At 42.2% G+C, this 27,805-nt stretch overlaps 1 protein-coding gene across 10 annotated transcripts in view; it reads left to right on the forward strand.

Annotated features, from left to right (window-relative positions):
• Positions 1-27,805, forward strand: part of ZMIZ1 (zinc finger MIZ-type containing 1) — a 307,342-nt gene that overhangs the window by 261,696 nt on the left and 17,841 nt on the right. For 7 of the 10 annotated variants that reach the window (XM_055798721.1, XM_055798767.1, XM_055798732.1 and 4 more), the window contains 12 exons: positions 7,815-7,929; positions 10,102-10,319; positions 11,739-11,937; positions 12,934-13,224; positions 15,390-15,572; positions 17,795-17,969; positions 19,237-19,423; positions 22,779-22,989; positions 24,201-24,306; positions 24,843-25,003; positions 25,290-25,357; positions 27,233-27,301. In XM_055798721.1, coding sequence (XP_055654696.1) covers positions 7,815-7,929; positions 10,102-10,319; positions 11,739-11,937; positions 12,934-13,224; positions 15,390-15,572; positions 17,795-17,969; positions 19,237-19,423; positions 22,779-22,989; positions 24,201-24,306; positions 24,843-25,003; positions 25,290-25,357; positions 27,233-27,301 — 1,983 coding nt within the window. The remainder of the gene's footprint in view (positions 1-7,814; positions 7,930-10,101; positions 10,320-11,738; positions 11,938-12,933; positions 13,225-15,389; positions 15,573-17,794; positions 17,970-19,236; positions 19,424-22,778; positions 22,990-24,200; positions 24,307-24,842; positions 25,004-25,289; positions 25,358-27,232; positions 27,302-27,805) is intronic. The other 3 variants (XM_055798747.1, XM_055798739.1, XM_055798753.1) reach the window with 3 other exon arrangements.

Here is a 27,805-nt window from a genome sequence, read left to right on the forward strand (position 1 = left end):
GAAACCCAGGTATATTGATAAAGCAGAGCAGAAGGAATGCCTGGTGGCAGGGGGGGACTGAGGGCTTGGGGTTGCATTCCGACACACGTGAGATAAATAAGACATGGATGAAGCAGGTCTGTGCTGAGATGCAATAAAGATTAAACTGCATTTGTCAAGCTGAAAACGATCATAAGATAATTTCAGCATTTTGAAAAAGGTAACAGGTGGCATGTTAATAACAGGGCTGTTACCGGTGGATTTTGTAACTGTAATCTGGGCTGTAGTAATGCGTTGCATGGTCTACGTGTGTGACAATAGAACGGGGTGTGATGCTTTAATCTTTTTTCCTTTGATCGGATGGATGCTGTAGTCCCATAATGTCAGACGATGGTGGCCCCTTCTGCTGCTTCTGAGGCGGGAGCGGGGCTCAGTAGCATTTTATTTCTTACCTGCATAGCTGTGATCGTTTTTTCCACATGGACAGAAATAAGTTGTGTTATCTCTGTATCTTTGTCTGCGTGCACGCACACACGTGTGCGTGGACATATGTGAAATCTGTAACATAGCAGGACTCTGTGTGTATGCAGGAGGGTGCAGGTGCCTGCAGGTTCAGAAACTTTGGAATTAATGTAATTATTTGGCCCGATGATTTTTTTCTGATTTCAGGGGTTAGATTCAGATGCTCTAACTCTTGCTGAGCGGCAGCGTGGTACTTTGCAGGCATGGCTCTAACTGATGAGCTTGTGTGTAGAGTAAGGTGCCAAGAAGCAGGAGCAAGCATGTCACAGCCTGACCTGTAGCAACCCAATGCGAAATGGAAGGCAGCGTTCCCACCTTGTGCAGTCATAAGTCATCCAGGCCTCACAGGCCTTGTCAGGACTATAAAGAAAAAGTTAAGGGCTTTCAGCTTCCGAGGTACTGTGTATTACCTGCTGAACTGCCGGCTCGATTTTGCCATCTCAGTCTCCACGCGAGCGGCTGGATTGTTCGTATGTGTGTGGCTGCATGAATGGTTATTGTAAACGCGTGTGGTGATATTTAAAAGAGCAGAGGCAGGGGGTGATAGCCACCTGCTAGCTGCAGGTGCCGTCCAAGCCACCGAGCTGATAAATGGTTTGCTGCTTTCACCTTTTGATGGCTTCACCTGCATCTGCTCACCTAGAACGGGGTCAGAATGCTTCTGTGTTTTCCAACGGTTTCCCAGAAAAGAGTCGCCTTTCTTTTTACAGTGAGTTAGGAAATTTCTGACCACTTTCAGTCTTCCTCTTCAGATAACATCGCTCATAGCCTGGTGCAGGCAACATCCAGTTCTGAAACAACGCCTGAGGTAATTCTTTCTTGGTAGGGAAGGACCAGGTATGGATCTTCCATGCATTTGGATTTGGGAGAATCAGAGCTTTCCAAAGGGTTGGAGAATGTATTCATCCAGTTGGAAAGAGCGGAGGGAAACAACAGACTTGGGAAATTGTAGGGGGATAATTTTTGGAGTGGTATATTTTTCCTGTAAGCTCTGAATATCTGGCATCATGCCATTAAGAAGTAGAGGGAAATAAAGTCTTGCAGAATGCTTCCAAACTGGCTTTTTTCACTTTTGGGTTACGTAAAAACACCTAGTGATTTGGATGGGGCTCTGTGTTACGTGTTTGTTTAGTGAAAAACATGATGGAGCCTTAGTGTACGCCAGTACAATTTAAAATTCTTCAACTAGTAATACTAAGTAGAGGAATGCATTTGAGGAAGGTGTGCGTCTCCCCAGCGGTATCAGTCAAAAGTAAATTCCTGCTAGCCATCTAGAGCCGGTACTAGTGTACAAACTTACTACATGACGTTCTTTTTTTCCTCATCTTTAATGTAAACGCCTTACACAACATTGGCTTTTAGTTTGCTTCATGGCGGTGTGGGATGTACAGAGGTAGATAACTTATTTTCTTTACAATATGTCTTTGTATTGCCTTGCTGACTGTAAGCGGTCTTCGTGTCCTTTCTGCATGGCTGGCTCCCTGCTCTGCCATGTTTCTCTGCGTGAGCTGAGGATGGATTGTGTAGAGCACTGTCTATGGAAAACACAGCACAAAAAGTCAAGGGATAGCTTGGTTAAATTTTGTGTTATGCAAATTTTTTAGTAGTAATGTGTTTTTAATATCTGTTAACACGACTGAAAACTAATTTTAAGTGTTTTAAGTTGAAACACTTTGGCCAAGCCCTTTAGACTTAGGAAGATGGTGCATGTGTCTCAGCTGGTGAGGCACCGGTTTGGTCCCCTGAAAAAAAATCTCAATGACAAATGAGAAGTCACTTCTTTCCTTCTAAATGTCTGGGGTTTTAAAGAAGAAAACAAAAGCATGTCTCTGAAATTTTACTGATTGCCAGTAAGTGGAAACAGATTTTTTGGCTTTCAGGTGTCACATTGTTTTTTTTTCAAATTAGCAGTCAAGGCCAAGGATATTTTCAGTGGAAATTTTACTAGAAATTTATTTAAAAAAAAAAATATAGAAAACCATTTGATCTGTTCTTTATGAGTAGATTGTCAAGGATTCCTAGTTTATTGAATTGGGAAAAAATAAGGTGAAGTCCTTCCTGGAGCATTTTAGTGTTACAGGAAAGGGCTAACAGTGTTCCATGTGGTTTGTGATTTTGCTTTTAAAAAAAGGTTTTGTTTGTAGTGATAAGAAAATTATAAAAATGTGGTGAAATTCCCGCCTGTTCCATAACATGAAAACACCAGAAAAGCGGTTCAAATTCAGTATTTGCACTGCACCATGCAGAACGATCCTTTTCTGAAATAAAAGCGTGCTTAAAATAAGTTTATGTTGGTGCCCTCATCAAGGATTGCTAACTGAGTCCGTATTAATAATTAAAGCTATGTGAGTGGTGTTCATTCGAGAAAACCAAATAAACCAAAACCTAAACCTGACCGAGGGAAGCTAAGCTGCCTGACTTGTGGGGCAGTACAGGCATGAAACACACGTGTTGGTGCTGCCGTCACCCAGGGCTTTGTTTCCTGCTCTGGTCATGGGGTTTGTGACATTTCTCCCCTGCAGGCGGGTGAGGTTTTAGGGGCGAAAGAGGGGTGAGGCTGGAGCAGGGAGCCTTGTTTGGGAATTGTTATGTTTTAGTTTGTATTAAAGTAGTGTCACCTAGAGGCTCCAACCAAGAATACAGCCGCGGGGTGCTGGGCACCCGAGTACAGGCGCCGGGAGGCAGCTGCAGAGGCAGAGCAAGGTGCCCGCACAGAGCTGCCAGCGAGCAAGAGCAGGTCAGGGACCTCGGGTTTGGGCTGTATTTGGGCCGTTCTGATTTGTGACCCTGTGTAACTGCAGAGTGTTTGGCCTGGGCAGATCTCTGACACCTCTCCTTGTCATCAGATGCTCTCCTCTCTGGGTGTCCATGAGTGACAAAAGAAAACAGGGGAGAAATGACAGTCAGTGTTACGCTGGCAGTTACCTGCACATCTTGGTGTCGGCTGAAGAAGTTTGATAGAGTCAGTAGATTTAAAGGCCTCTGTGGACTCGGTGTGTCAGGTACCAGTCAGGTGGCATGACTGTGCTTCAGAAACATTAAAGACCCCTGCAAAACTGTAAAGCTGGCTTGAGGGCTAGCAACAGAAGCTAGCCGCTGAAAGCCCAGTTGTGAGAAGCTTGATGCCCAGGCTTGCAGTGAAAGGTTTTTTGGGGGGAAAGCTAACATCTGGTGCTTTTCGGTAGTAGTTGATAGATTTTCAGCGTTTAAAATGGAGATGGATGTTTTCTAAAGGTAGTGGTTTAGACACCTGGCTTTCTCAACAAGGGTTGTGGAAAATCACCGGGAAGGCGTAATTCCAGTATTTATCCTGCTCCACCACACATAAAGTACCACTGCTTTAGGAGGACGTGTGCTTCACTAAACCATGTGAATCTCTCCTTCCTCAGTCGATGAAGGCATGTAAATAGAGTATCAGATACACACACAATTGCATTAATGACAACATAAACATATTTAAAATACAGCATGTTCAAATAATGCCACAATCCATGGATAAATTACAGTGGTTCGCTAGTATTAATTTATTATATGGATGTCGCTTTTTATTAAGCAACTTTTATTAGAACTAACTGTCTGCATCTGACATGAAGTCTGTAACTATTCCAAGGAGGCTGGATATCTGGATATCTGACTGGTTCTGTTTTCCTAGTGCTGGGATTAAGAAAAGCTGTGTAGACCTAAGTACTGATGTACCTCTCTGGCATGAGTGTTGTATTACTGGTGGTTTCAGTACATTTGCCAGCAGCTAAGAAATCCTTCCTCATTATTGCTTGATTGCAGTTTCACTACATCATAGTTTGAGAAGTAATTTCCCTCCATCTCTTCTTTGCTCTATGGCTTCCTCTGCTGTTTGGCCTTTAATGCTGGCCAGTAGTATGTATAGGTTCATTAACACTATTATAAATTTAGTCAATACACTTTTAGTGGACTCCAGCTGAGCCCAAACTGACTCACTGCCCTCCAGGGTGTAGTGAGAGACTTAATTACCCTTGTACCGTTGAACAGGAACAATGTCATGGGCAGCATTTGCTGTGGCTGGAGAGGTGGAAGCTTCTTTCTCTATTGGCTGCCATTTTCAAGTTTAAAGAAAGGGATTTTGGGATAATTCGCAGCTCTGTATAGTAACAGCGGAAAGCCACTGCTCTTTTGCAAATGAGAATTGGATTGGTCACGTTTCATTACGGTACTTACATGGATTTTCCTTTGATGGTAGGAGTATTCCTTTGGGTTGTCTAAGGACAGAAATGCAAGTTGAAAGAGCGAAGTGGAGGGATAAATAATCCTGTAGTTGAGCGGTACATGTTCCAGCATCTCCTACTGTTTGAAACTAAAGAAGCCTTCATGCCATGGAGGAAGGGTGGTTATTGTATCCAGTATGGCAAAAGTCATACTCCAACATGCGTGTAATTGGTGATGGGCCAGCGTATCATGCTGGAGAACACAAACCCCGAGGATGCTGCGTATTTCTTATTGGGGTAACTACAGTGACATTTGAGTGAAGTGAGGTCTGGCGCAGTGGGTGTATATTAAGGGGTATGTTGATGTTCTGCAAGGCACGCCAGTATTTAGATGTCGCCGTAATTTCTGATACGAACGTAGTCTGCAATTTAAAGCTGAGTCCTGTGTTGGGTGATGTGGTAGTCATCTGGTTCAGTGTGCACAACAAATTTCTCAGCAAATCTGTACCTGCTGTTCTTCTGGCTTTCAGGTGTTATGCTGGGTCCTGTATTGAAAGCTTTCACTGTATGTCAACAGTAATGGTTTCTTGAGGTGTCACCCATTTTTAACTAATACAGTAAAAATGGAGTGATATACTCTGCTTTGTAATTAGATTAAATGATTAAATAACCTTTGAGAACCCAGTGCAACCTTCCACTGAACAAATCTTCTGACTCTACCATTGGAAAGTATGGACAAGTAACACCTGAAATCTCTTCTGTGTACTGCAAAGGAGAGGAACAGCTAAGAGAACCATGCTTTGGAGGCAAAGAAAGTGAAGAATAAGTTATAACTTCATAACAGTAGGCTAAGGCATTGCTAGCTCAAAAGTTTTGAGTGTGTGTACAAATCGTACAGCATATTTGCATTAGAAGAACCTTCAGTGACTCTGTGGTTTGATTCCTGCCTATCACTACCCATCTTATTTACTCATACACTTGCAGAGTATTTGCCTTGTCCCTCAGGTTTTATTACCTGTCCACAACACATCAGCGGGGAATAGTGAGGAATGGCTGCAGTGAGTCCTTTCACTGCTTGTGTCATGGAGAGAGCTTCTTTATAGTCATTGAAGTATGCAAACACCCATATGTGCCATAAATATCCAAACAAATCACAGAGCAGACATCATCAAAAACAGTCAGAGAAGGAAGTAAAGTAGGAGGCATCATTCAGAGCAGGAAGAAAGAGGAAGGCTTAATAGCAGTCGCAAATTCTGGGTTAGTCATCGTTTGTCTGCATGCTGGTGGAGGGGACTTGCCGAAGCGTTGCGTCACTTGCAAATATTAGTCACTGAAGCCATTGTCTGAGCCTCTGAATGAGAGGGGCAAGGTTTTCAGCCTTCTAAGAGAAAATATGTTAAAGAAAAATGGGCTAGGAGGACTTACTGATTGCACGGTTAAATATGCCGTTATTAACACGTTGTTTTATATGGATACTGTCGACATAGACGTTACATGTCAAGCATCTTACAGAGAATTACTATTTTCCATTAATTTTCTCTAATTATTTGTTAGGGGAAATTAGTCTTTTCCCTAATTTAATTAATTTTTTTGTGTGTGTGATTCTATTGCTTAATTCAGTTTGGGTATTTTGAAACAAATAGATCAGTTCAAATTCACAGTTATGTTCTAATACAGTGCTGTTGTGCTGGCACAGCCTTGTGTAATTTGTTTGAAATTACTTAGTTTTTTGTAAAACGTACTCACTGTTTCATTTTACCTTGGACACTGGCTGTTGCTCACATTAGGTTATTTGTTACTTGGGACACAGGCAGTTTTTATCTCATGCGTGTGCACCTTGTGCAGTGCAATTCCTGTTTTTTAATGATTTCACTGTGTGTTATGAACAGGCTAAGGTCCTTGAGTTTGGCTCATAGCACAAAAAGAAGAAGTGGTCCAAGCCCGGGGCATTATCTGGGGGCATGGGAGAGCCAGCTCTAAAAAGAGCCCTTTTTAGCACTTCAGCAGGTTGGTTGTCTCAGCGTGCCTTGTAGGAGTTAATTGTGTGGCACTTCATGGTGCAGGCTTTGTAGAACATGGATAAAGCCCTCATGGAACCTGTATGGATTCTTTAGGCAAGGTAGCCCTGTGCAGAATTCCAGTGATAGCTGGTAGTCAAGGTGAAAATCCTGTTCTTGACATAAAATACAAGTCAGTGGTGTTTGAAATGAGACAGCAATACGTGCGTGTATTAGATGGTATATATATATCTCTAGATGAGGAAGTATGTGTAAGTAAGTACATATATGGAAATGGAAAACTAATTTGCAAGTTAATAGTATGAGAACAAGCAGATTTCAAGTGGAATATATTTTACAGTTATGGGATTAATAGTACTTTCACTGGATTTAATGTATTTCATTAATTACACTAGATATGTACCTATCCTGTGTTTGTTTTGAAGCCACCGATGCTTTCGTATGAAAAGAACTGTAAGAAATGTTTGCTTGTGTCTGTGGACAAAGCTAATGGAAAAACCCGATCCTTTCATCCACATATTTATCTCAAAGATGTGTTGTATATCTGCAGTTGATTTTCTAGAATGCTGATCAGCTAATACTGTTTTTGGCATGCAGCTTATCCATCGTGTAGAACACTATCTGAATTTCAATTTACTTTTGAAAATTACGTTGAACTGCTATTCCTTTAAAGGCTTTTCTGGCCATTTGGGGACCCGGTGCAGACAGTGGAGCTGCAGTCTGGTCTCTAAATCTAATTGAATTGATACAAGGCAGCTGAAGCAGTGGCTGTTGAAGAGCTTGAGATGGATTGCGAAAAATAAGTGCTTCTGAGCAACTTGCTCAGTGTCCTTGTTTGAAACTCTGCCCCTGAGTTTATTTTTACTTCCCCTGGTAACAGACCTTTATGGTAAAAGCCTTGCGCTTCAATGTAGTTAAGAAATTCGTTAATTCTGTATGGTTTTGATATGATCACCTTGCTATTAAAGAAACCATGGCTCTGAGAGTACTAGCCTAATAGCAGGAGGAGTGGAGAGTTAAGGTACTGTCAGGTGTTAATCCCTTTGTCCCTACCAGCAACTTGCCACTGTTTAAACTTCCAAAATCTCACCCTCGTAAACATTTGTTTTTGCAGTGATGGGTCTTTCCCTTACGATTCTGTTCCCTGGCAGCAAAATACCAACCAGCCTCCAGGCTCTTTATCAGTGGTCACCACAGTATGGGGTGTGACTAACACCTCTCAAAGCCAGGTAAGCTGGGTTTTATCCTCTCTCCCCCCTCTTGATACGGGTTTTCACAAATGTTTCAAAATCAAAAACTTTTTGGAAAATCCGCTCGGGATCGGTAACAGTGTCTGTGTTCTCTGGGTCGTACCTGGTGCATTTTTTTTTCCAGTCATGTCCTCTTCAGTGGCATCGGAAAGGAGGTGTCTAAGAGCTTGAGTCAGTTACTCCTTCAGCTGCATGCAGATGTCAGGCTTGGGTTTAGCATGTATTTTTTCACTATGTGGTTTCAACACTGCAAGCTTGATTCTGGGGTAATTCCAAACATCTTGGGAATTTCAGATTGAATTTGAGAGTTGTTTTCATTAAAAATAAAGATTCTAGCTAGATTCACCAAATGACAATTATTGTTGATTTTACATGGGATTGTGTCATACTTGTGGGCTGGTGAAATCCAGTGCCAAGTCTATCCCCACGCTGAGGTGCTAACTACCAGCTATAGGCTGTGCTCCTTGCACAGTCTTACTTTGCAAAAAATATTTCAATATGCATTGGAGGAAAAGCGTACGATCCTGGCTTCCAGGTGATCACCATACTTAATGGATTTTCATTTGGTTCTTTCTGCTCTTAGCTCTTTTTTTCCCTCTGCAATGTCTATTGAATTACGCTATACAAAAAGAAGCAGCTTTAAAGAAGGAAATGCCAATTATTTGTGATAGTGTGCTCTCCATGGGATGTGGCACAAATCAAGCTCTCAGACAGACTGGCCTTTTCTTACACCATAGGTGAAGTGCTCCAAACACATCACCATCTATAGTGAGTGCAAATGGTACATAAATCTAACCTGTCTTTTGTACCTTTTTCAAATCAAGTGACATTAGATCCCATTCAAAATTTTCTGTGGGTTTTTTTTTCTTACTCATTTTGGTCAGAAAATTAACAACAATTTTTTTCTGGATTGAGCCATTTGAAAAATAAAATTATTCAGGGGCCAAATCACTCACATGGCAGTTATGTAAGCATTGGTTGTGGCAACATCTTTCTTCAAAAAATAGAGAGGAAACAGTTACAGGCTCTGTAACATCATTTATTATTGTTGATTTCTTGTTTAACACCTTAAAGAAAAAGATACCCCACCTGGGAGAGGAACACCTGAGTAAACACATAGTTCTATACATTGTCTAGAAAATGGAAACACAGTTACTTGTGGAAATCTTTCACGCTAACAAAGGCAAAAGGGCTGGGTGGGAAGACTCAGAGTTTTATTCTGTCAGGAGAACTTGAACTCTTCATGGTACTTCAGGGGAATGTGCAATGAAAGAAAAAAAGTACTTCAGTAAAAAGAAGAAAATGCTTCTTCAGAATCACTGCAAAGGAAGGGTGAAACTCTGGAACCTGAAGCTTGGTCGTAGCTCTTCAGAGCAGATGGAAATGAGTGACAGGGTTTTCTGAAGGCTTCATGCTCCCCGCGGGAAAGGAATGAGCCAGGCTCACCAGTTCCCTCTCACAGATTCCCAGAGCTGATGACTTGGTCGTCTGTAGGGATCATGACCACTGAGTTTCTTCCCAAGTAGGAGACAGATTTCCATGCAAGCGATCCATGAACATCTCAATGGAAATCATAGCAATTTTGGTTCAATGGAAAAAAAATATGCTTTAAACAAGCAAACAGAGTCCTTTTAAAAACAGAACAGAGGACTCTCTTTTTCTAAGAAGCAATAAAAACAACTGACAGACTTCTATACGCTTGCGAGAGAGTTAGATTCAAGAACACGGTTAAGCCACTGAAATTTATTTCACAGTTTTTGCATCTGTAGTAGCCTTTGCAGTGTACCAGTGGGACCGCATATTTGCAAATTCAGTTTTTTAAACATTTTTTGAAAGTCCTACATGAAAAAAAAAGGAAAAGCTTGTACTTTCTCTTAATTGGATGAATTAGTCACCTACAGAGTATGATTCCACTAGGTCTTTATCATAACTTTTTTCGTAAGTGTGTTAGTTTGGGTTCCATCTAGTTAAAAATCTCCTGTGAAGGATAATTAGAGATCAGGAACTCTTGGAGACATCAACAAGGTGTATGCTCATTAGAGCTCACAGTACAGGGTGGTGATATTTTAATTTATTGATTGCAGCAAATCAGCTTAATTTGCTCGAGGTAGTTCAAGGTGCAACCCCTTACTCTCATGTTTCTCCTCACAGGTGCTGGGAAATCCAATGGCAAATGCCAACAACCCTATGAACCCAGCAGGAAATCCCATGGCTTCTGGGATGACTACCAGCAACCCTGGAATCAATTCCCCTCAGTTTGCTGGGCAGCAGCAACAATTCTCCGCCAAGGCAGGCTCCACTCAGCCCTACATACAGCAGGGCATGTATGGGCGACCCAATTATCCTGGAAGCGGAGGTTTTGGTGGCAGGTAAGACTTCCTTGTGTGAGGTGGAGAATGGATGTATATAGTTGATGAAGCTTGTTTTAGTGACCTGGCAGAAGTGTCACGGGCTTATTTTAATTACATAAGGTCTCCGTAGCTGGCCTGCGCTGGTTAACTGAAGTGTGTACTGCTTTTACAGCTTCTGAAATCAGCTACCCAAACTGCAATGAAATTCATCACAGTAAATGGAAATGGCTTAGGTCAATCAATTAGCTCTAATAAACCCCCAAAATACAGCTTTAATTAAGAGAGATTGTTAAACAGACCACAGGCTTAGGAATGATTAACATTTAATAAGGCCAGGATGTGAAAGGTATTGATGGTATAATTTCTACGTGCATATGGAGGAATAAACTTGAGTATTTAGGCAAAGTAGCTTCCTATGCAGTGGGATATTTCTGCCCAAAGACTTACTCCACAGCAGGAATTTGAAAAGAGTTGGGGGTAGAGATGTTTGTTGTAGCGAGATGGGCAAGCTGTGTATTTATTTTGGGGAAGTAAATGCCACATTAGTGAAATAAGCCAAAACTAACAGCCTGGGTTTTGTTACGTTTTGCCTTTCTGTGTCTGTGCTTGGTAAACAAAGGTGGCAAGTGCACTTAACTGAAACCGCTATTGAAGGGTCCCTCTGCAAAGCCTGCTGAAAAGGTTGTTAGCATAGTCAGTCTAGTGTGAATGTAAGCCTGGGACTCGGGGAACTTATCTCTTCTTTCATCTCTGGTCTGCTGGGTGACCTTGAGCGAGTCAGAAAGTTTCTTCAGCTTTGTATTAACATCTTCAAAACGGGCACAGTATACTGGCCCATATTCTAAGGATAGTTCATGTCTTGGAGTGGGAAAGGCACGGTTTAGCTTAATTTATCTTAAGATCAACAGGAGAGCTGGGTAGGAACTGCAAAAATACCTTGTGTGGGATCCAGCAGAGCTGATTGCGTTGGGTCTCTCCTGGCCTTTCTGCAAAGGTTCAGGGAGGAATGCTTTTACATCGGGAACGCTTTGCATAACTCGCCACTGAGGCAGCTGGCCGCGCTGTAGTGGAGGAGGCTCTCTGTTCATGCTGCTGTGAAGTCTGCCCCTACGCTATGGGGAAGTGGAGCATGCATTAACTTTCAGGATTTCAGTTCAGCTTTGCAGTACACTACAGAGCTGCAAAGCAGCTCACTGGCCCCCAGAAGAACTGCTGGGGGTACCTGGCAGTCCCGGTGGCAGTCCTGTGACAGTTGCAGCTGAGCAACACTTGTAGCTCATGTACACACCCAGTTCCCTGTCCTGCTGGCTTTCATTAGGCATTAATGCGTGGGTTTGGAACAGCTCCAGATGAGGATCACACCAATGTTCCAACCAAAATCCACCAGGCACATTTTAATTCTCTCTTTCTTTCTTTCTTTCTTTCCTTCCCTTTCAGTTATCCCGGAGGCCCAAATACCCCTGCAGGAATGGGGATCCCCCCCCACACGAGGCCGCCAGCTGATTTTACCCAGCCAGCTGCAGCTGCCGCCGCTGCTGCAGTTGCAGCTGCAGCTGCTACAGCAACAGCTACAGCTACAGCCACTGTAGCAGCCCTTCAGGAAACACAGAATAAGGACATGAACCAGTATGGACCGGTAAGAGAGCAACCCTTACGTCTTTGTACCTGCCTGATGTGGACTGTTACAGGGAATTGGGCTGTCCTTCTTACTCCCTTGTTTGTTAGGGTGCCTACTCTATTTTTCTTTTGTGCATGAGATGAGCATGGTTATAAATGCTTATGAGAAACTGCTGGAATGTGTGTATGGAGGTATGAGTCGGTCTCCTGTGTTTTTCCCAATAAATCTTGCCTAACTGTGTTTTGTAGTTTGGAGATTGCCCCTTAAAAAAACCTGCAAGATTACCCAAAGTTACAGCTGCGTCTGACATGATATATTACTGCTGCCTTTGCCAGCTCTGTGAACCTCTAAATTTGAGTACCTGGTGAAATGTTCCAGAATCTTGGAATAGGTTTTGTACCGCTTGGGTAATTGTTTACTTTGCCAACTACAGTTGGTTGGTTGGGTTTTTTCCTTCAAACAAGGAAACAACAGTAGGAAAGAGATTTACCTTTTAATAATGTTCTCTATGAGAACAGCTTATATGAGACGTGCATTTCTGGTGATCCGTAGCCTCCAGCATGTCATGAGATAATTTTTTTTTTAAAATAAACAAGGGTTTGATCAATTCAGGTTCAGGTTTTTTCCTCCTCAGCTGTTTTACGTCTCTGAGTTTTAAAGTATATGGGCCCATATGCCATATAACGTAAAGAAGCACAGCGGTTTAGTAGTGTTGTGCTGTACTTACACAGCCAACTTCCTAACTTGTTACCTTACAGTAGTAGATTAGCCAATGTAAACGATTTAATTGCTTACCTTAGACTTAATGTCTTACTCTCTTATGTGTTCTACAATTCCAGTTGACTGTTATTATAAGTAACATCACCCCCATCAAATGTTGGAGACCATTGAAAGGAAAATGCGACATAAATCCTCCCCGTCTTCCCTGCCTCAAAAGCATGTTCAGCTCCCTCCTCCCATTTTAAATGCATGTCGCATTTTATTCTTTTTTTTTTTTTTCTTCTTCCGTTGAAGGTTTGTTCCTCTTTCCAGATGGGTCCAACTCAGGCTTACAACAACCAGTTTATGAACCAGCCTGGTCCTCGTGGCCCTGCTTCTATGCCTGGCAACATGAACCCAGCAAGCATGGGAGCAGGAATGACGCCTTCCAGCATGAGTGGGCCACCCATGGGCATGAACCAGCCTCGGCCTCCTGGAATGAGTCCCTTCAGTACCCATGGGCAGAGGATGCCTCAGCAAGCCTACCCAGGCCCACGCCCCCAGTCTTTGCCTATACAGGGCATAAAGAGACCATACCCAGGAGAGGTAATAAAATAAAGTGTATTTTGCCTACTTGATTATTTTGACTGAAGGTTGCAACATGCTGGGTAATGCGTGGCGTGCATCCCTGTGACATATGTACATCTTTTTCCAGCCTTGATTGCAATGCTGCCGTGAAATTAGAAGTGGCAGCAGCTCTTCCTTGTGAGCTTCTAAAGTGTTCTGGTTGGCCCTTGCTATGTTAGTCAAGATGACAGTCGTCAAAGCCAAGAAAGTCCCAAAACCAGCTGAGCCCTCACTGTGTCACTTTAAGATTCTCATGCTAGATGGTGAATTCATAGACCTTATGTAGACTTCCTTCACAGGAGTGGATTTATTTAACGTGACAACTTAAAAGAGATGTTGAAGGTGAAATACTTCATTTGAGGCCAGTACATACGTGATCTGCATTTTCTTGGGTGGTTTTATTGTTTAAAAGAAATACAGGGCATATATTGTATAAATACCAATAGTAATAACATTTATTTTGAAGACCAATTGCTTTCCAAACTTCTTGAGGCTTGGTTTTCATAGGCACTGAGATGAATATAAATCATGTTGAACTCCAGTCCCTCTGTGACAGCATTTATCTAATATAAGTTTATTTGCAGTGTGGTATTTCTGTCTGAGTTCCCATGCTGTTATATGAGGTCTGAGTGGCTTTGTAGACAAAATTACATTGCCATGGACTTGTATTATGACCTTGGGCAAAACACTTGGGTCAAAATCTTAAAGAAATTTAGACAACAAAAGATGTAGACAGATGAGCTTTTGGATTTTAAAAAGTACCAGTGCGTGTTACTATTCCAATTGGTGTGAATCGGGCAGTAGAAGCTTTTGAGAACTCCACCAACTCTCTCTCAGCATCTGTACGTGCCTAACTGTCTTTACAAATCTAGCTGCCAGTTACTAGCTTCAGAGAGAACTTCCTGGTGAAATTCTGTATTAAACTGAGACAACAGCAGCTATAACTCCAGGTGTAGAGCTTTGAATATTATGATATTGCCCTGACTATAATAATGGTAATAAGAGTTTATAGGAAACACCCAGAAAAGAGTACCATGACATGCAGAAAATAAACATATATTGTTGAGCTACATTTCTTTCCTGATCTGCAAACTATTATTTTTTGAAGGAAAGATATTTTTTTAAAATTAAAAAAAAAAAAAAATCAGTAATAAAATTAGTGAAATGTTTTTTGCAGGAGTTGCTTCTCTGGGAAAGCTTTTCACACTGTAAATATAGCCACTTGCTCTACAATTCAGTTAAGAAAACACAGAATGTGGCCTGTTCAGATAATTTTTATCTTCGGATTTCATATTTTAAGGAAGCCTGTAAATCCCTTTTGGCTGCTTCAGAAGCAGGTTTTTCATTGTATGTGAATCTGATCATGTTACCAAGAAGTCAGTACTGAATAGTGCCCTAAATGTTACATGCTTGCTGGTCTGGAATTCTGCACATCCTATAGATGCTATTTGCTTATTGGGTTTTGAAAGCTTCATTTTTGAAACTTCTTATTAATCACTTGATTTGTTTCAAATTGACATTTTATTATCTTTAAAGTTCCATTTTCATGACTTAGATTCCAAAACTGCAGCACAGCACTAGCTAGCACTAGCAAGGTTGTTTATGACTAGTAATAGCTTCTCTTTAATTGTAGGATGCTGCTACAAACCCTAGCACAAGGCCAGCAGGGCAGTTGTGACGAGCAGAGAGCCATGAACAACACAGCTTCTATGCTCTGCCCATTCCAAAGTTTAATTTTTGTTACATCATGTTTTCTCATTGTGCTCCCATTCTCCATTTGGAAAAGGAGCCCCATGGTGGGGGCTGGTAGCACCTGCAAAAACAGAGTTTTTATGAACATTGCATCTGGTTGTAATTCTGGTTTCTTCGAGCACAGTGCCCTTTGACAGCACTGCAAGGCTGAGTCTGGGTGCGTTAAGGTACATGGTTATTTGTGGGACCTTGATGTTTTTGAGTGAGTATTGATTTCCAGCCACCAGGGCCTTGGTTTAGGCATGAGTGGCACTAAGTTGAGGAGTGTTCACCTGGAGGGGTTTTTTTGTGCTTGTTTTGATTCCACTGTTGAATGTATGTTGATAATCCATTCAAGAAAGCTGCTTGCGTACAACAGATCTTTGTCTTATTTCACCTCTGTCATGAAACAGCCGAATTATGGAAACCAGCAGTATGGACCAAATAGCCAGTTTCCAAACCAGCCTGGTCAGTACCCCACTCCCAACCCTCCAAGACCCCTTACGTCTCCCAACTATCCTGGACAAAGGATGCCAAGCCAGCAAAACACAGGGCAGTACCCTCCTCCAACGGTCAACATGGGGCAGTATTACAAGGTAAGAATTTTTAGATTAACTTGTTGCATTCTGGTAGGCATTTATGAATGAAATCACATTAATGACTTCATAGATACTGCTTTTACTTAATTAGAGGCAAGAGAAAAAAGCACAGTGTTTTTACTAATGTTTTGGATATCGCAGAGTCAAGTAAATAAGCCAAATCACATTTTAACTTCAGAGCAGTTCATAAAGAAAATCGAATGTTACTGCAGCTCATTAGAGGCTTTTACAAGAAAATGGTGGTTTCGCTTTAAAAATAGCATGTGAAAAGAAGTACCTAATGGGATTCAGGTGTAATACTTTCACCGATTCATGGCACCCTGGAAGAATACAACTTTGGAAATTTGTAGTAAACAAGTTCCACATTGCAGTGTCCCAGTTTCAGACCTGCAGTGGTCACTGTTGGATTAAGCCAGGCCAAACTTAAAAGCTGTTCCAGCTGTAGAACTCATCTTTGAGCTGAAGTTTGCCTGACTTTCTTAGATCTCTTCCCTTCCCCTTTTCTCCTTTTCCTTCTGTGCTGCTTGTTTTGGGCCAGAATTAGAATTGTTAAAATGTTGCCTAAAAGCTGTTCTGTGGATACATCTTGAGCACTTGGTGTTCTCCAATGGAGTTTGTACTGAGGGCCTGCTGAGGTTTGCCAGGTTTGAAGTACCCACAAAAGCGATCTTTTACACGCAGGTACTCCAGTGAGTATACAAACGGAGAGGGCTGTTGATGGGCTGACCTGCTCTTAAAGCATTAGCTGTTAAAGCCTCTGGACTACATTCTGATTTTGAATATAGGCTGGAAGAATCTTAAGTTGCACGCTGGTGTTGAATTGGAATTGTTCCGGTGTGATTTGAATGGAAAACACCATTGAAATAAAAGGGAAAACAAAACCCTTTGCTGTAGAGCATCTGTTCTGTGTGCAACCAAGCTGTCCACTGTGGTACCCAAAGGAACACCTGTTGCATTGGGCAGCTTGTGCAGTACACTGCCAGGAAGGACATGAGGAGGAGACAGATCCTCAGCTACTGTAATTCCAGTGCAGTCACTTTACACTGAAATAACAGCAGAAGATCTCTGTGAAGTTTTTAAATGACAGATATTTTTAATATGTTTTACATTTGTTTATTTTAGATGGGGTTCAAGTTTTTTGTTTACAGGATAGTTCTAACAAAGGGAGGTTATCCTGGCTAGGGGAGAAATTCCAGCTTGCCACAGACAGGACTTGAACCTTTGGATTGTAGTGATTATGCAGATAGTAACTGTATGTGTTAAAGAAAAAAGCAAAGGTGGTTGGAGATGTAAATACTGAAGATTTCAGAATGCAGCTCTGTTATGTACTTCACTGTGTCCTGGGCTAGCATGCTGCACAGCGTTTAGACACAGAATCAGATTTGAAGTCCTGATGCTTTGGTTGCTTGTAAAGGCTTTCATCTTCTGACACTCTCATGTGTATGTGCTTGTGGTACAGGAGCTATTGGGAGAAGAGTGCCATGCAATTGCCGTTTTGTTTAATGTCAGCTTCCTTTGCATCATGGTTACTGGTTTATTCTGTCAACTGCAACCATCCCCTTAATTAGAAGACAAAAAACCAATGATGTTTTTATACTAGAGCTACTATTCATACTTAACTATCCTTTTTCTCTTAGCCTTTTTTACTTGGCAGCAAACTAAGAACAGACTCAAATTGTAGGTACACAGAATAAGACATCCCCTGACCCCCAGAGCTTTCACTCTGGGTAGACTAGTTGGACAGGAGTGGAAGACAGGGTAGATGGAAGTAAAAGAGACACAGACATTCTAATTGCACATCTTTGGATTTTGTTTTTCATGTAGGCTTTTGTGCACTGGGGCTGTTTTGGGAGGAAGCCAAAGAGATACAAAGGGCTGGGTGGGTTGGGGTGGTGTGGAAAAACTGAAGCGAATGGCTGGCTGGTTTTGGAAAGAGCGTTCAGAGGAATGTGATAAGCCTCTTGGCAGCCTTGCTTGAATGTGGTCATGGCCTGAATTAAGTTGGCTGACCTGCTGGTTTCAGTTCCGGCTTTGCTCTCCTAGTCTGCCTCTTCCCCAAAGGCCTCACGGGATGTCTCGTGGTTTCTTGTCCTTCTGGAGACAGAGGGGCCTCCCCTACCTTGTTTGTTGTCTTTGGTGTTTGATAGCAGTGCAGTTCACCAGGCTTGCTATTCTTACGTTCAGGCTGCAATAACAATGTGATGTTATTTATTTTCTAGCCATCAAGGCCTGTACCTGTGGCAAATTACCCTCATTCACCTGTTCCAGGAAACCCCACGCCACCTATGACTCCAGGGAGCAATATTCCTCCATACCTGTCACCTAACCAGGATGTCAAACCACCATTCCCACCTGACATTAAACCAAATATCAATGCTTTACCACCGCCTCCAAGTGAGTAGCAAACAGAATGCCCCACAGTTGTTTATTGTCCCTCTGTTCTCTGCCACGTACCTTTCAGAGCCTGGGAACTACCTGTGATGGCTGCTCTGGGAGATTGTGAGGTTGTGACCAGTGGTGAGCACAGTGCAGGCTCACTAGAGGCAGTGGGCAGGAAAGAAAAGATTGGTATCCCCTCCTAAAACAGAGTATCAGAAAAGTTCTTTCAGGGTAAACTTGTAAGGATTTTACTTCTGAAGTAATCCTTCGACATGCTTCCTGAGGATAAAACACATGATTTTGGGTTGCGTTATGTGTGCTTGTTAGGCTTGTTTGTGGTATGAACTTCCATACCTGTGGTCTGTTTTGTTCAAGGGCAAAGCCATTCATTGAACATCACCGCCGAATAGCATAAAATGTGAATATTTATAGTGGTGTCTCTGTTGTGATCCATACAGGCTTCTTAAGAATATTCAGTAGTATGCCAAAAATTGATATATGTCCCTTTCAAAATGGCTCAGCATCACAGCTACATTTGGCTGAGAACGGGGTAGGAATAACAAGATATCTCTGACTGTGTACTAGCACAAGATGTTTGAGATTTTGAAGTGGCTGATGAACAATCGGAGATATCGTTTACTAGGGAACTGGGAGAACCTATATGTTTTATGTAAAATAACTGCTGCTGCGTTAGCACTTTGCAACTGGTGTTTGGAGTTCAGGATAGCTGAAAAGTGGAGGAAGGTGGCCTGCAGTGTTACTTGGGCAAGAACACAGCATATAAAGACATTTGGGCTTTACAGACCAGCTGTAAGGTACCACAAAGGCTCCTGTTACAGGGTCGGATAGTAACTGAATACCAGTGTCTTCGGTCATTGGGTAGTGTCAGCTGTTGAAACTGTTGGAACTAACTGGGTAATGTTGGTCCCAGTTCAAAGTGGGGAAAACAAGCAGTTTGCCATAATTAAAAGATTTGTTGTCAGACTTCTGCCAACAGAGTAAGCCTGGACACAGAACCTGTGCAGTAATAAAACCCAGGAATTCTTACCATGCCTGGTTTCTCTTTGTGGCCAGAATACTAAGGTCCTGATGTTAAGTATGGGAGAACAGAAGACTTTGGTTTGCCATCTCTATCAGTTTGAGCCCTGTCACTTGTATCAGATGTAGTTACTTGTGATGTTGTTTTTTGTGTGTATGAACCTGCTAAGTTAGACCCAGTAGGAGATCACTGTGCCATTTGTTACTGTTCTGTATAAATGTACACATTGTTATTGCACTGCAGATGCTAAAGGGAAAGTTCACGCTTTCTCTCCCTCTTCGATCCCAGCCAACCACAACGATGAGCTGCGTCTGACGTTTCCTGTGAGAGATGGTGTTGTACTGGAGCCCTTCCGGCTGGAACACAACCTGGCAGTCAGTAACCATGTCTTTCACTTACGACCAACTGTTCATCAGACGCTGATGTGGAGGTAAGCTCAGCCTTGCTGCGAGCAAGTCTCGCACCCGGTGATGGAGGAATGGCAGGCCCAATGAACTTCATTGAGGTGTGCCATGATTTTACCTTTAAAAATTGTGGCCTCGATAGGAAAAATGCCCTTTAAACTCATAGATACTCTCACCTGTCCAGAGACAACACATTCTAAAAATGCTTCCTGATCTGTGTTGCATGTCCTTGCTGATAGCGCGGGGTATGCAGTGTTGAAAAAAAACACTGCAACTGTTACATCCTTCTCTGGGTGGAACTGGTGTGGGACGTGCATGACCAACACTGGTACAAATTTCCATTTGGGAGACTCTGAAGTCCTAGGTGCTTTGTGGCATATGAAATGTTAGTTGCAGGAGTAACTACGCAGGGCTGTTACAGTTCATGCTTACATTAAATGGTGCAGAGTGTCTGGTAACGAAAAATAACACACTGATGAAGGACCTGATTTAGAGGTTTAGTAAATCATTTGGAAAGCCAAGGGCTTAGATCCTCCAGACTTTGGAAACCAACTTTCTGAATTCTCCCTCTCCTATGGCTCCGCAAGTAAGGGCAGAGGTCAGAAATACTAGAGCATAGCTTTCTGCATATAAAGGCTTCTGGTTTTCACTTGCAGTGGGTACTGCTTTCCAGAACGTAAGAATAGTTTTCCCAGGTGGTACTTTGCTCCAATTCACATGGATCTGCATAAGTGATTCCAGGTTAGGTCCTGATTCCACTGTGCTCACGGAAGGATTTTAGATCAAATGACAGACAGACAGAGCCTTCTTTCTTTCTTTTTTTTTTTTTTTTTAATTTGTGTATTTTCAAATACCATGGAGTAATTTTGTCTCCTTGTTCTGTTTTTCTCAGAAAGTATCTCAGTCTTTGTCCTGGCTGCTGATTATATTGTTTCAGCCTGTCTCTGTGCATCTGGTTAGTTACTCAGGATCGTGTATGGAGGTTGTTTCACAGGTGTAGCAGCTGAGATGGTAAAACGCAGCATCTTAAGCACATCTTCCATTACGCCTGCATCACAGTTTCTTCCCGAGCCTGGACCACACCCCCCTTGGCCTTAATGTCATTGATAACTTGCAGCTTCAGCTTTTTACCCTGTGAGGATCTTCTTCCCCTTAACTGGAATCCACCTGAGACTTCTGTTTTCATGGTGTGGGGGGCATGAGGTGGGCAGAGAGATGGGCTCAGTTCCCCGCCCCAGGGACAGGCTCTGGCTCTAAAGCTGAGGCTTGCTGTGGGATGCAGGAGCCCTGGCGGCCACGGTGCCCCCCTACCCTGAGGTAGCCTGGGGGCTGGGAGGGAGGGAGGTTGCAGGCAGACCACATCCAATAATTAACACCTAACTTTGAGGTCAGTTATTGCTTACTTGCATTTCATTATCGTGGAGTACTCGCAGCAGAGGGAATTTTGGCAGTTATTTGCCGGTTCTTATTAATAAGTAATCACTACTGGGGATTGTGCTGGCTCATTCAGTAGATTTATAGTGCTGCACTGAGGCATGAGGCTGTTTCTTAATATCTGTTCATTCTTTCTTCCTCAGCTCACCAAACACATAGCCTTTATTTAAACTTATTTTAATGAAGACTCATAGGTAAACTGTGCTCAGGTCTGCTGTTTTGAAAAGCTCGTTAATAGTGGGGAGAATGGATGGTCCTGTAATGAAGTCATTTCACATTTAACTCAGGGCTGGATGGACTCCAGAAAAATGAATTAGACACATGTGTGGATGGATTTTGGTTTTATAGTGAATGGTGGAATCGAGCCAATTCTGAATATTTGTCTGCCAGTTAAAATATTCGGCAAAACCTCTCACGTGTACACACATAATGAATAGCAATGCAACTATTTTTCTCCCCGCTGGGAACTTTTCATGGTTATGAGAAGGAGAAAGGTTGAAGGCAGGGAAAATGTCTCCTTGAAGCTGGTTCACTCTTAGCACTGCTCAGTTATTAACAGTGTCCCGCGGTGGAGGCACTGCGTGCTAAGAACAAGGGTCTCCTGAACTCTGTCACTGCTCTGTGACGTTCAGGAGTCCTCAGGAACACGCTCCACCTGCTTGGGGTTTATAGCAGAGGTACCAAGCCTTGCTTCCCTCCAGGTCTGGGTGACTGCGGTGTGTTCTCATGAGGTGAGAATCTCCAGTGGGTCTTGCAGACAAAGCTTTCAAAAAAATTGTTAATAGAATACTGAAAAAAAGCCTGGAAAGACTTCATATAGACGGATTATGTTGAAAGGTCAGGTAACTTCTATTCTATACCTTCCTTTTTTTAAAAAAACCCAAACATGTTTTTATCCATGCTAAACCTTGATATTTTGAAATCGAGAAAAGACAGTGTTAAGTCAGAGTTGAAATCTCTGGTTTTGGATAAGGAAAATGGCAATTAACGTGGTGATCTCCTGAATGAGCTGTTCCTTACAGATTTTACAAAGATATGTTCCTTCAGGCGTGGTGAAGGAATGAGCACCTAGATTTTCAGGCACGAAAGGTAAACATTCAGCCGTCTTTTGCTGCTCTGAACAGCAGAATCCTGACATTGCAGTTCAGTTCAATCATGTTCTTTTAAATTTCTCCTTCAAATTACTCATTCTTAACACAAGGTTAACATCCATGTATGAGACTGAAGTCATAGTCTCTACCCACTTAATTTGTGATTAGCTTAATCTCAGCCTCTTCTTTTTTTGGAGGTGTTATAAAACTAATTTTTGAGGAGCTAAATAGTGTGTGGAAGTTATTATTGGAGAGGCAGGAGGAATTCTTGCTCTGAAAGGAGGTCTAAATTGGGTAATTTAATCCACAGCTGTGTTAATTTAGCGTCACAGAAACACAGGGGGTGAGATACAGGGTCATTGTATCTTAGTTGATTTACCTGTTCCAAGGTGGGATTAGCTGTACTTTTACTTTGCCTGACAAGCTTTTGTTCAAATGCTTTCTTAAATGCTCTGAAGTAGTGAAGAATCCAAAGTCTTCCAGCACAACCCACAGCAGCGAGTCACATTCTTGTTCTTAACTCTTAACACACAGGAAGGACCTACCTGAAGTTAACGTTCTACTTTCTGCAGGGTCATTCCATGGTCTAGTTCCGCAAAGTGGTTTGACATGTTCCCTTGGGAAAGTCATTTATAAGCATAAAATATTAACAACTTTGTGGCATGCTTGCATCATTAATTCATCATAACTTGCTTCTGTTAAGGGCTTTTATGAAGAAAGTATGTTATATCCTTTACTGGCAGTAATTCTAGAAAAATAATCTGATTGATAAAGAAAAAGCGTCACTAGCATCAAAACAACCTCCCTCTGCAATGTGAAAGCAAAGTTAAAGGAAGATTTATTGCTTGTTGTACAGGTCTGACTTGGAATTACAGTTCAAGTGCTATCACCATGAAGACAGACAAATGAACACAAACTGGCCAGCTTCAGTCCAGGTCAGCGTTAATGCAACCCCGCTTACCATCGAGCGTGGCGACAACAAGACATCTCATAAACCTCTGCACCTAAAGCACGTCTGCCAGCCAGGGAGAAACACGATTCAAATTACAGTCACAGCATGTTGTTGTGTAAGTACACTGAGCTCACGGCTGCAGCTGCTGATGCTGAGTTTGCTATTTAGTACAGTTCACAAATGTTGCCTTAGCTGAAAGAGCCTTACTCCATTTTTCTCCATGCATTTTTCTGGTAAGGTGCTTGCTTGGTGATGTTGACAGAGTCAGAATGCTAATACAGAAATTTTTGCTGCTAAATTATTGCAGAATGTAGTGGTGTCCTTCCGAGGCCTCTCAAAAGGCTTGATTTCTAAGGAGGAGGGGAGGTGGATCTCCTACCCGTTCAGCGGGTGCCTATGTAACAAGGCGGCTGCAGTGTATTAATGTACAAGTAGGTTATTGTGATGCAGACTGTTGCCCAGTACTAATTTTACTTACCTAGGGTATTAAAGTATGTTTGGTTTGACAGGAGAATGTTAACACCATAGTCGGTGGTGGTGGTGATTTTCCAAATAGCTTTTCAGATAAAAATTCATATTCCGTGATGCAGTCTAGACCATGCGACTTTCCCCTTTCTCCTTTTCCATGGTTTAGTTACTCTTGTGGACAAGTACTGCAGGCACTGTGTTTTTAATGCAGACTGTTAGACACACAGAGTCTGAGCTTTTGACTGTTCTGTTGTCACTGACAATAAAACAAGCTGCTACCTCTCCCAAGGTCGCGGTGTGAGGCACTTTGACAAGAAGCCGTCCACCCATTTTGCTTTACCTCACACTGATGTTTCTCTGCATAATGTCATTTATCTGGTGACTAAGAGCCTGGGCAGCATCCTGTGAATCCACAACGAGCTCTGTATTGGGGAGGATTCAGCTGGTTCCAGACACATCAGTAGCAAATCGTTTTTGCAACTTCCAGCGTAGTCTGAGGGCAGGCAGGTAGGCTAGACTGTGTCAAAGAATCCAGGGTTTTAAAAATAAGCCCTGATGTCAGAGAAGAGTATGTCAGGCCTATGTATTCTGACTATTAAGGAGGGAGAAAATGCAGAAAATCTTTGCTGCTTTAAAGCCCTTGTATACGTGATGCTCCTGGAGCACGCAGCACTGTGCTGCGCAGTGCAGAATATCCCTAAGGGAGCGCATGTGCGCAGCAGAGCAGAACCGGCCTTTGTATGTACGCGTCGGGCTCTGAGGGAAGCCTTGTGTCCGAGGGAAGCGTGCTGCTCTGCTCGGCAGTGTATTTACCCTGCGTGGTTGGTTCTCTTGGTAACAAAATGTGTTTTCTTTCAGTCACACTTGTTCGTGTTGCAGTTAGTACACCGGCCATCGGTTCGCTCTGTACTTCAAGGTCTACTAAAGAAACGTCTCCTCCCCGCAGAACATTGTATCACCAAGAGTGAGTTTTCATTGTATGGGTGATGACTTTCCAGAATGCCTGTGTTCCCTTGTGATAAGCTGTTCCTGCACAGGATTTACTTGCTTATTGAAAACCTTAAGCTGTACTTGTCAGGAAGTTCAAGAACGTCATGTGCATAGATTACATTCTCTGTATGCTCAAGTGTGAGGGCTATTTGGGTAGGGGTAACAGAGTACCACGGACACAAGCTTAGTTGCCAGCGAAGACTCTCCCATTCCAGGAGAATCTCTCTGGCTTTTCCCCCCATATTTGTTTGTGACTTACCTAAAAGCCGTGTGCAGAAAGATCATTCTTTATTTAGGGCTGCTTTAAGTGCTTGTATGGCACTTATTGGGTTGAGGGTATAGTTGATACGCCTGTGTGTGATGGTTTGGCCATTCACGAGAATGTTCTAAATTACACAGAATACACCGGTGTGGATAAATTGTCCATTAAATTGGCCCTTACAGGTTGAAGTGTTGGTCTCTCAGATTTCTGTGTTTTCTCACACATACGTCTACCTTCTTCCTCAACAGTAAAGAGGAACTTCAGCAGTGTAGCAGCTTCCTCTGGCAACGCGACACTAAATGGGGAAGATGGAGTAGAGCAAACTGCTATTAAAGTGTCTCTGAAGTGTCCGATCACATTCCGGCGGATTCAGCTCCCAGCAAGGGGTCACGACTGCAAGCATGTACAAGTGAGTAGATGCCAGTGGCCGGGCAGTGTTCCCTCAGCTATGTGTTGTTACAGCACCTTCAGCTTGGTTATTGCATGAAAGCAGCTCATGAAATGGGCTTTCTTTTTGTCTCTTAATGTAGTTAAATATATGTATGTTTAATGTAGAGGAAAAAAGCAAGCTAATTTGGTTTAGTTTTCAGTGCTAGTAAGTTGGGGTTTTTTGTGGCAGTTTTACTTTTGTCCAGCTGATTCAGTCAATACAGCATTTTCCTTTGATTTCCTTTCTTTTTTTTTTTTCTTTCTAGTGCTTTGATCTGGAATCTTACTTGCAACTGAACTGTGAAAGAGGAACTTGGAGGTGTCCAGTATGCAAGTAAGTGCAACCGTGCTACATGAAATGCAGTTGTGTGCGATTTGACCAAATTCAGATCATATTTAAGGTCATGGAGGGGAGAAAATGGAAGTGCTAGGAAATTCAGCGTAAAGTCCAGTGAGAATTCTTGCAGTGTTTCATAAATTGAGGGAACACTCTGGATTATTAGGAATTTAAAACCAGATAACAAAACTCATAGTCTGCAAGATGTCACTTCCAGGCTGTCAGTGTGTGCAGTTCAAAAGAAGCTCAAATATTTACATGGATAAGGCGGATACCCACATAAATGAATGAACTTGGAGTCTGTCTTCCCCTAAATTATGAAGTGCAAGCGACTACCAGACAACAACATGTCATGGCAAAAGAATGGATAGTCTATTCTGGAGTTATTTTTATATAATATCAATGTTGTAACACCCGAGTTACTGAACTTGAAATATGTAGATACCAAAGTGTTCAGCATCCAGCTGCATGTTAAGTAAGGATGCCAAATAACTGTCTCAGGTACTGTGCTTTGAGTCACATAGATATGCAGTTAATGGCAGTGTTCAAGGAGAGGGGTAATTTTGGAGACTGCAACATTTCCCAGTAATTAGGTAGGAAATGAAGTTGGATCCTCCAAGGTCAAAGTGAACATCAAGCGCAAATTAAAGTGAGAGCAGAAAGCAGGAAGGATTCTAGTCCAGAATAAGGCTGATTTTAAAAAAGGTGAAAGATTTCCAAGGAGCAGAAGTTTGGATTGACTGCTTAAAGGAAAAGAGGGGTACTTTCAACCTTATGTTTTGGCCAGAGAGCTAGCATGCTGCAGAAGAAATGGAACGAAAAGCTTTGAAGTGCTTACAGGCTGCCCATTCTTATGTTTTAACTGGGCAGAAAGAATCACAGAACATCTGCAGGCTAGTTCAGTGTTTGTAACCTACTGTGCTGAGTCCACAGGGTTATGAGTTTGTTCCAGCCTCAGCTGAGGAGCCAGGGCTCTTTAGCTCGAGCAGCTGTAGCTGTAGCAGCTTGTACTTTATCTCTGCAAGTCTCCAGTTCAATCCCTCTGCGCCAGCCAGCGTTCAGTATAAACAGCAGCAGAGAGGTTCCGTTCTCTCTGCTTCTGTGGACACTGCAGGCTTGAGATGAGCTTGTTTCGAAGACTGTCCACAATTGATACTTATCCAAAAGTGCAGGTGCTTTCTCTGAACTACCTGAATCTCTTCTGTCTTCTAACTTCAGTTAAAAATACCACAAGAATTGGATTTCTTACTTCTTAATGGATGTATTTATACATCCAAGCCAAAATTTTTGTCCTGTTTGTCCGAATATGAGCACCTGCATTCAGATCTTAGAGCCTACATAACTGAATAATTTCCATTTTTGTTTTGGCCCGTGCCCATCTGTGCTGATACTAAGTTAAATAGCTGTAATACATAGTTACTTTGAAGCCATGTTACTGTGCAGCTCAAAAAACCAAAAGATCCAATTTGAAAATAAAATAGTCCTAGCGCTAGTTGATAGTCACAGGAGAGATCTGCTATGTTTGAAAAGCCTTTAAATTCACAACAAATTTAAATTCACTTTGATTTTCATTTCATTTGATTTTTTAAATTCACTAGAAAAGTGATTTAAAGCATGTGAACAGCTTGTGGACACACCCAAGTAGATGTGTCCTTATCTCATCTGTTTGGTGTAGAATACTATTATCCTGGTAATGCAAATGTAGAACCAAAACTGTTTGCCCCAACATCACTCCTAAATGATATGTTACAAATAGTAAGTTGCTGGATCCCAGTCTGCTGATTTCATCACTAACCTGTCCTTCTTCCATCCTTCTTTCACCCGTATGTAGCGATACTCTAACCTAATGTTTGGGGTTTTTTTCCTTTCTAGTAAAACTGCTCTGCTGGAGGGCTTGGAGGTTGACCAGTATATGTGGGGTATTCTGAACGCTATACAAAAGTAAGTGAATTTACTCATTTCTGATATCCAGGACTAAGCAACTAGGAGATTTGTTGATGAGTACTGAGCTAGTCGTGCCAAAGTAGCTCTTAGTGATTGAACGTGAATATTCTGTTCTGTGGCTCCTTGGTGGAGCTCATGATACAGTGAATCAGTTACCATCTAATCAATGGATCTTGTTTGGGTCCTCTCTTGATGGCAGCCTCCCCAGTGGAGCTGAGGGAGGAGTGGGAATGGAGGATTAAGTGCTCTCTCGTTTTACAAGTAGTCCCTCTGATTCGCTTGTGGCAGACCACATAGATATGTTTGGATTTCATTGTGTGGATAAACAAAGAAATGTTCTCTCACAGTTGCCTTTTTGAAAAGTTGCTTCTGGCGCACTCACTTGAGGAGTGAAAGATCTTGAGGTTCTGTTATACTAGATCATTTCAGAACATTTGCTACCATGCAGATTCTTACAGAAACCTCAGCAGAATTGATTAAAAAAAATAATAATCAATTAAT

The sequence above is a fragment of the Falco peregrinus genome, chromosome 1 (assembly GCF_023634155.1).
Source record: "Falco peregrinus isolate bFalPer1 chromosome 1, bFalPer1.pri, whole genome shotgun sequence".
In the NCBI taxonomy this organism is placed as follows: domain Eukaryota; kingdom Metazoa; phylum Chordata; class Aves; order Falconiformes; family Falconidae; genus Falco; species Falco peregrinus.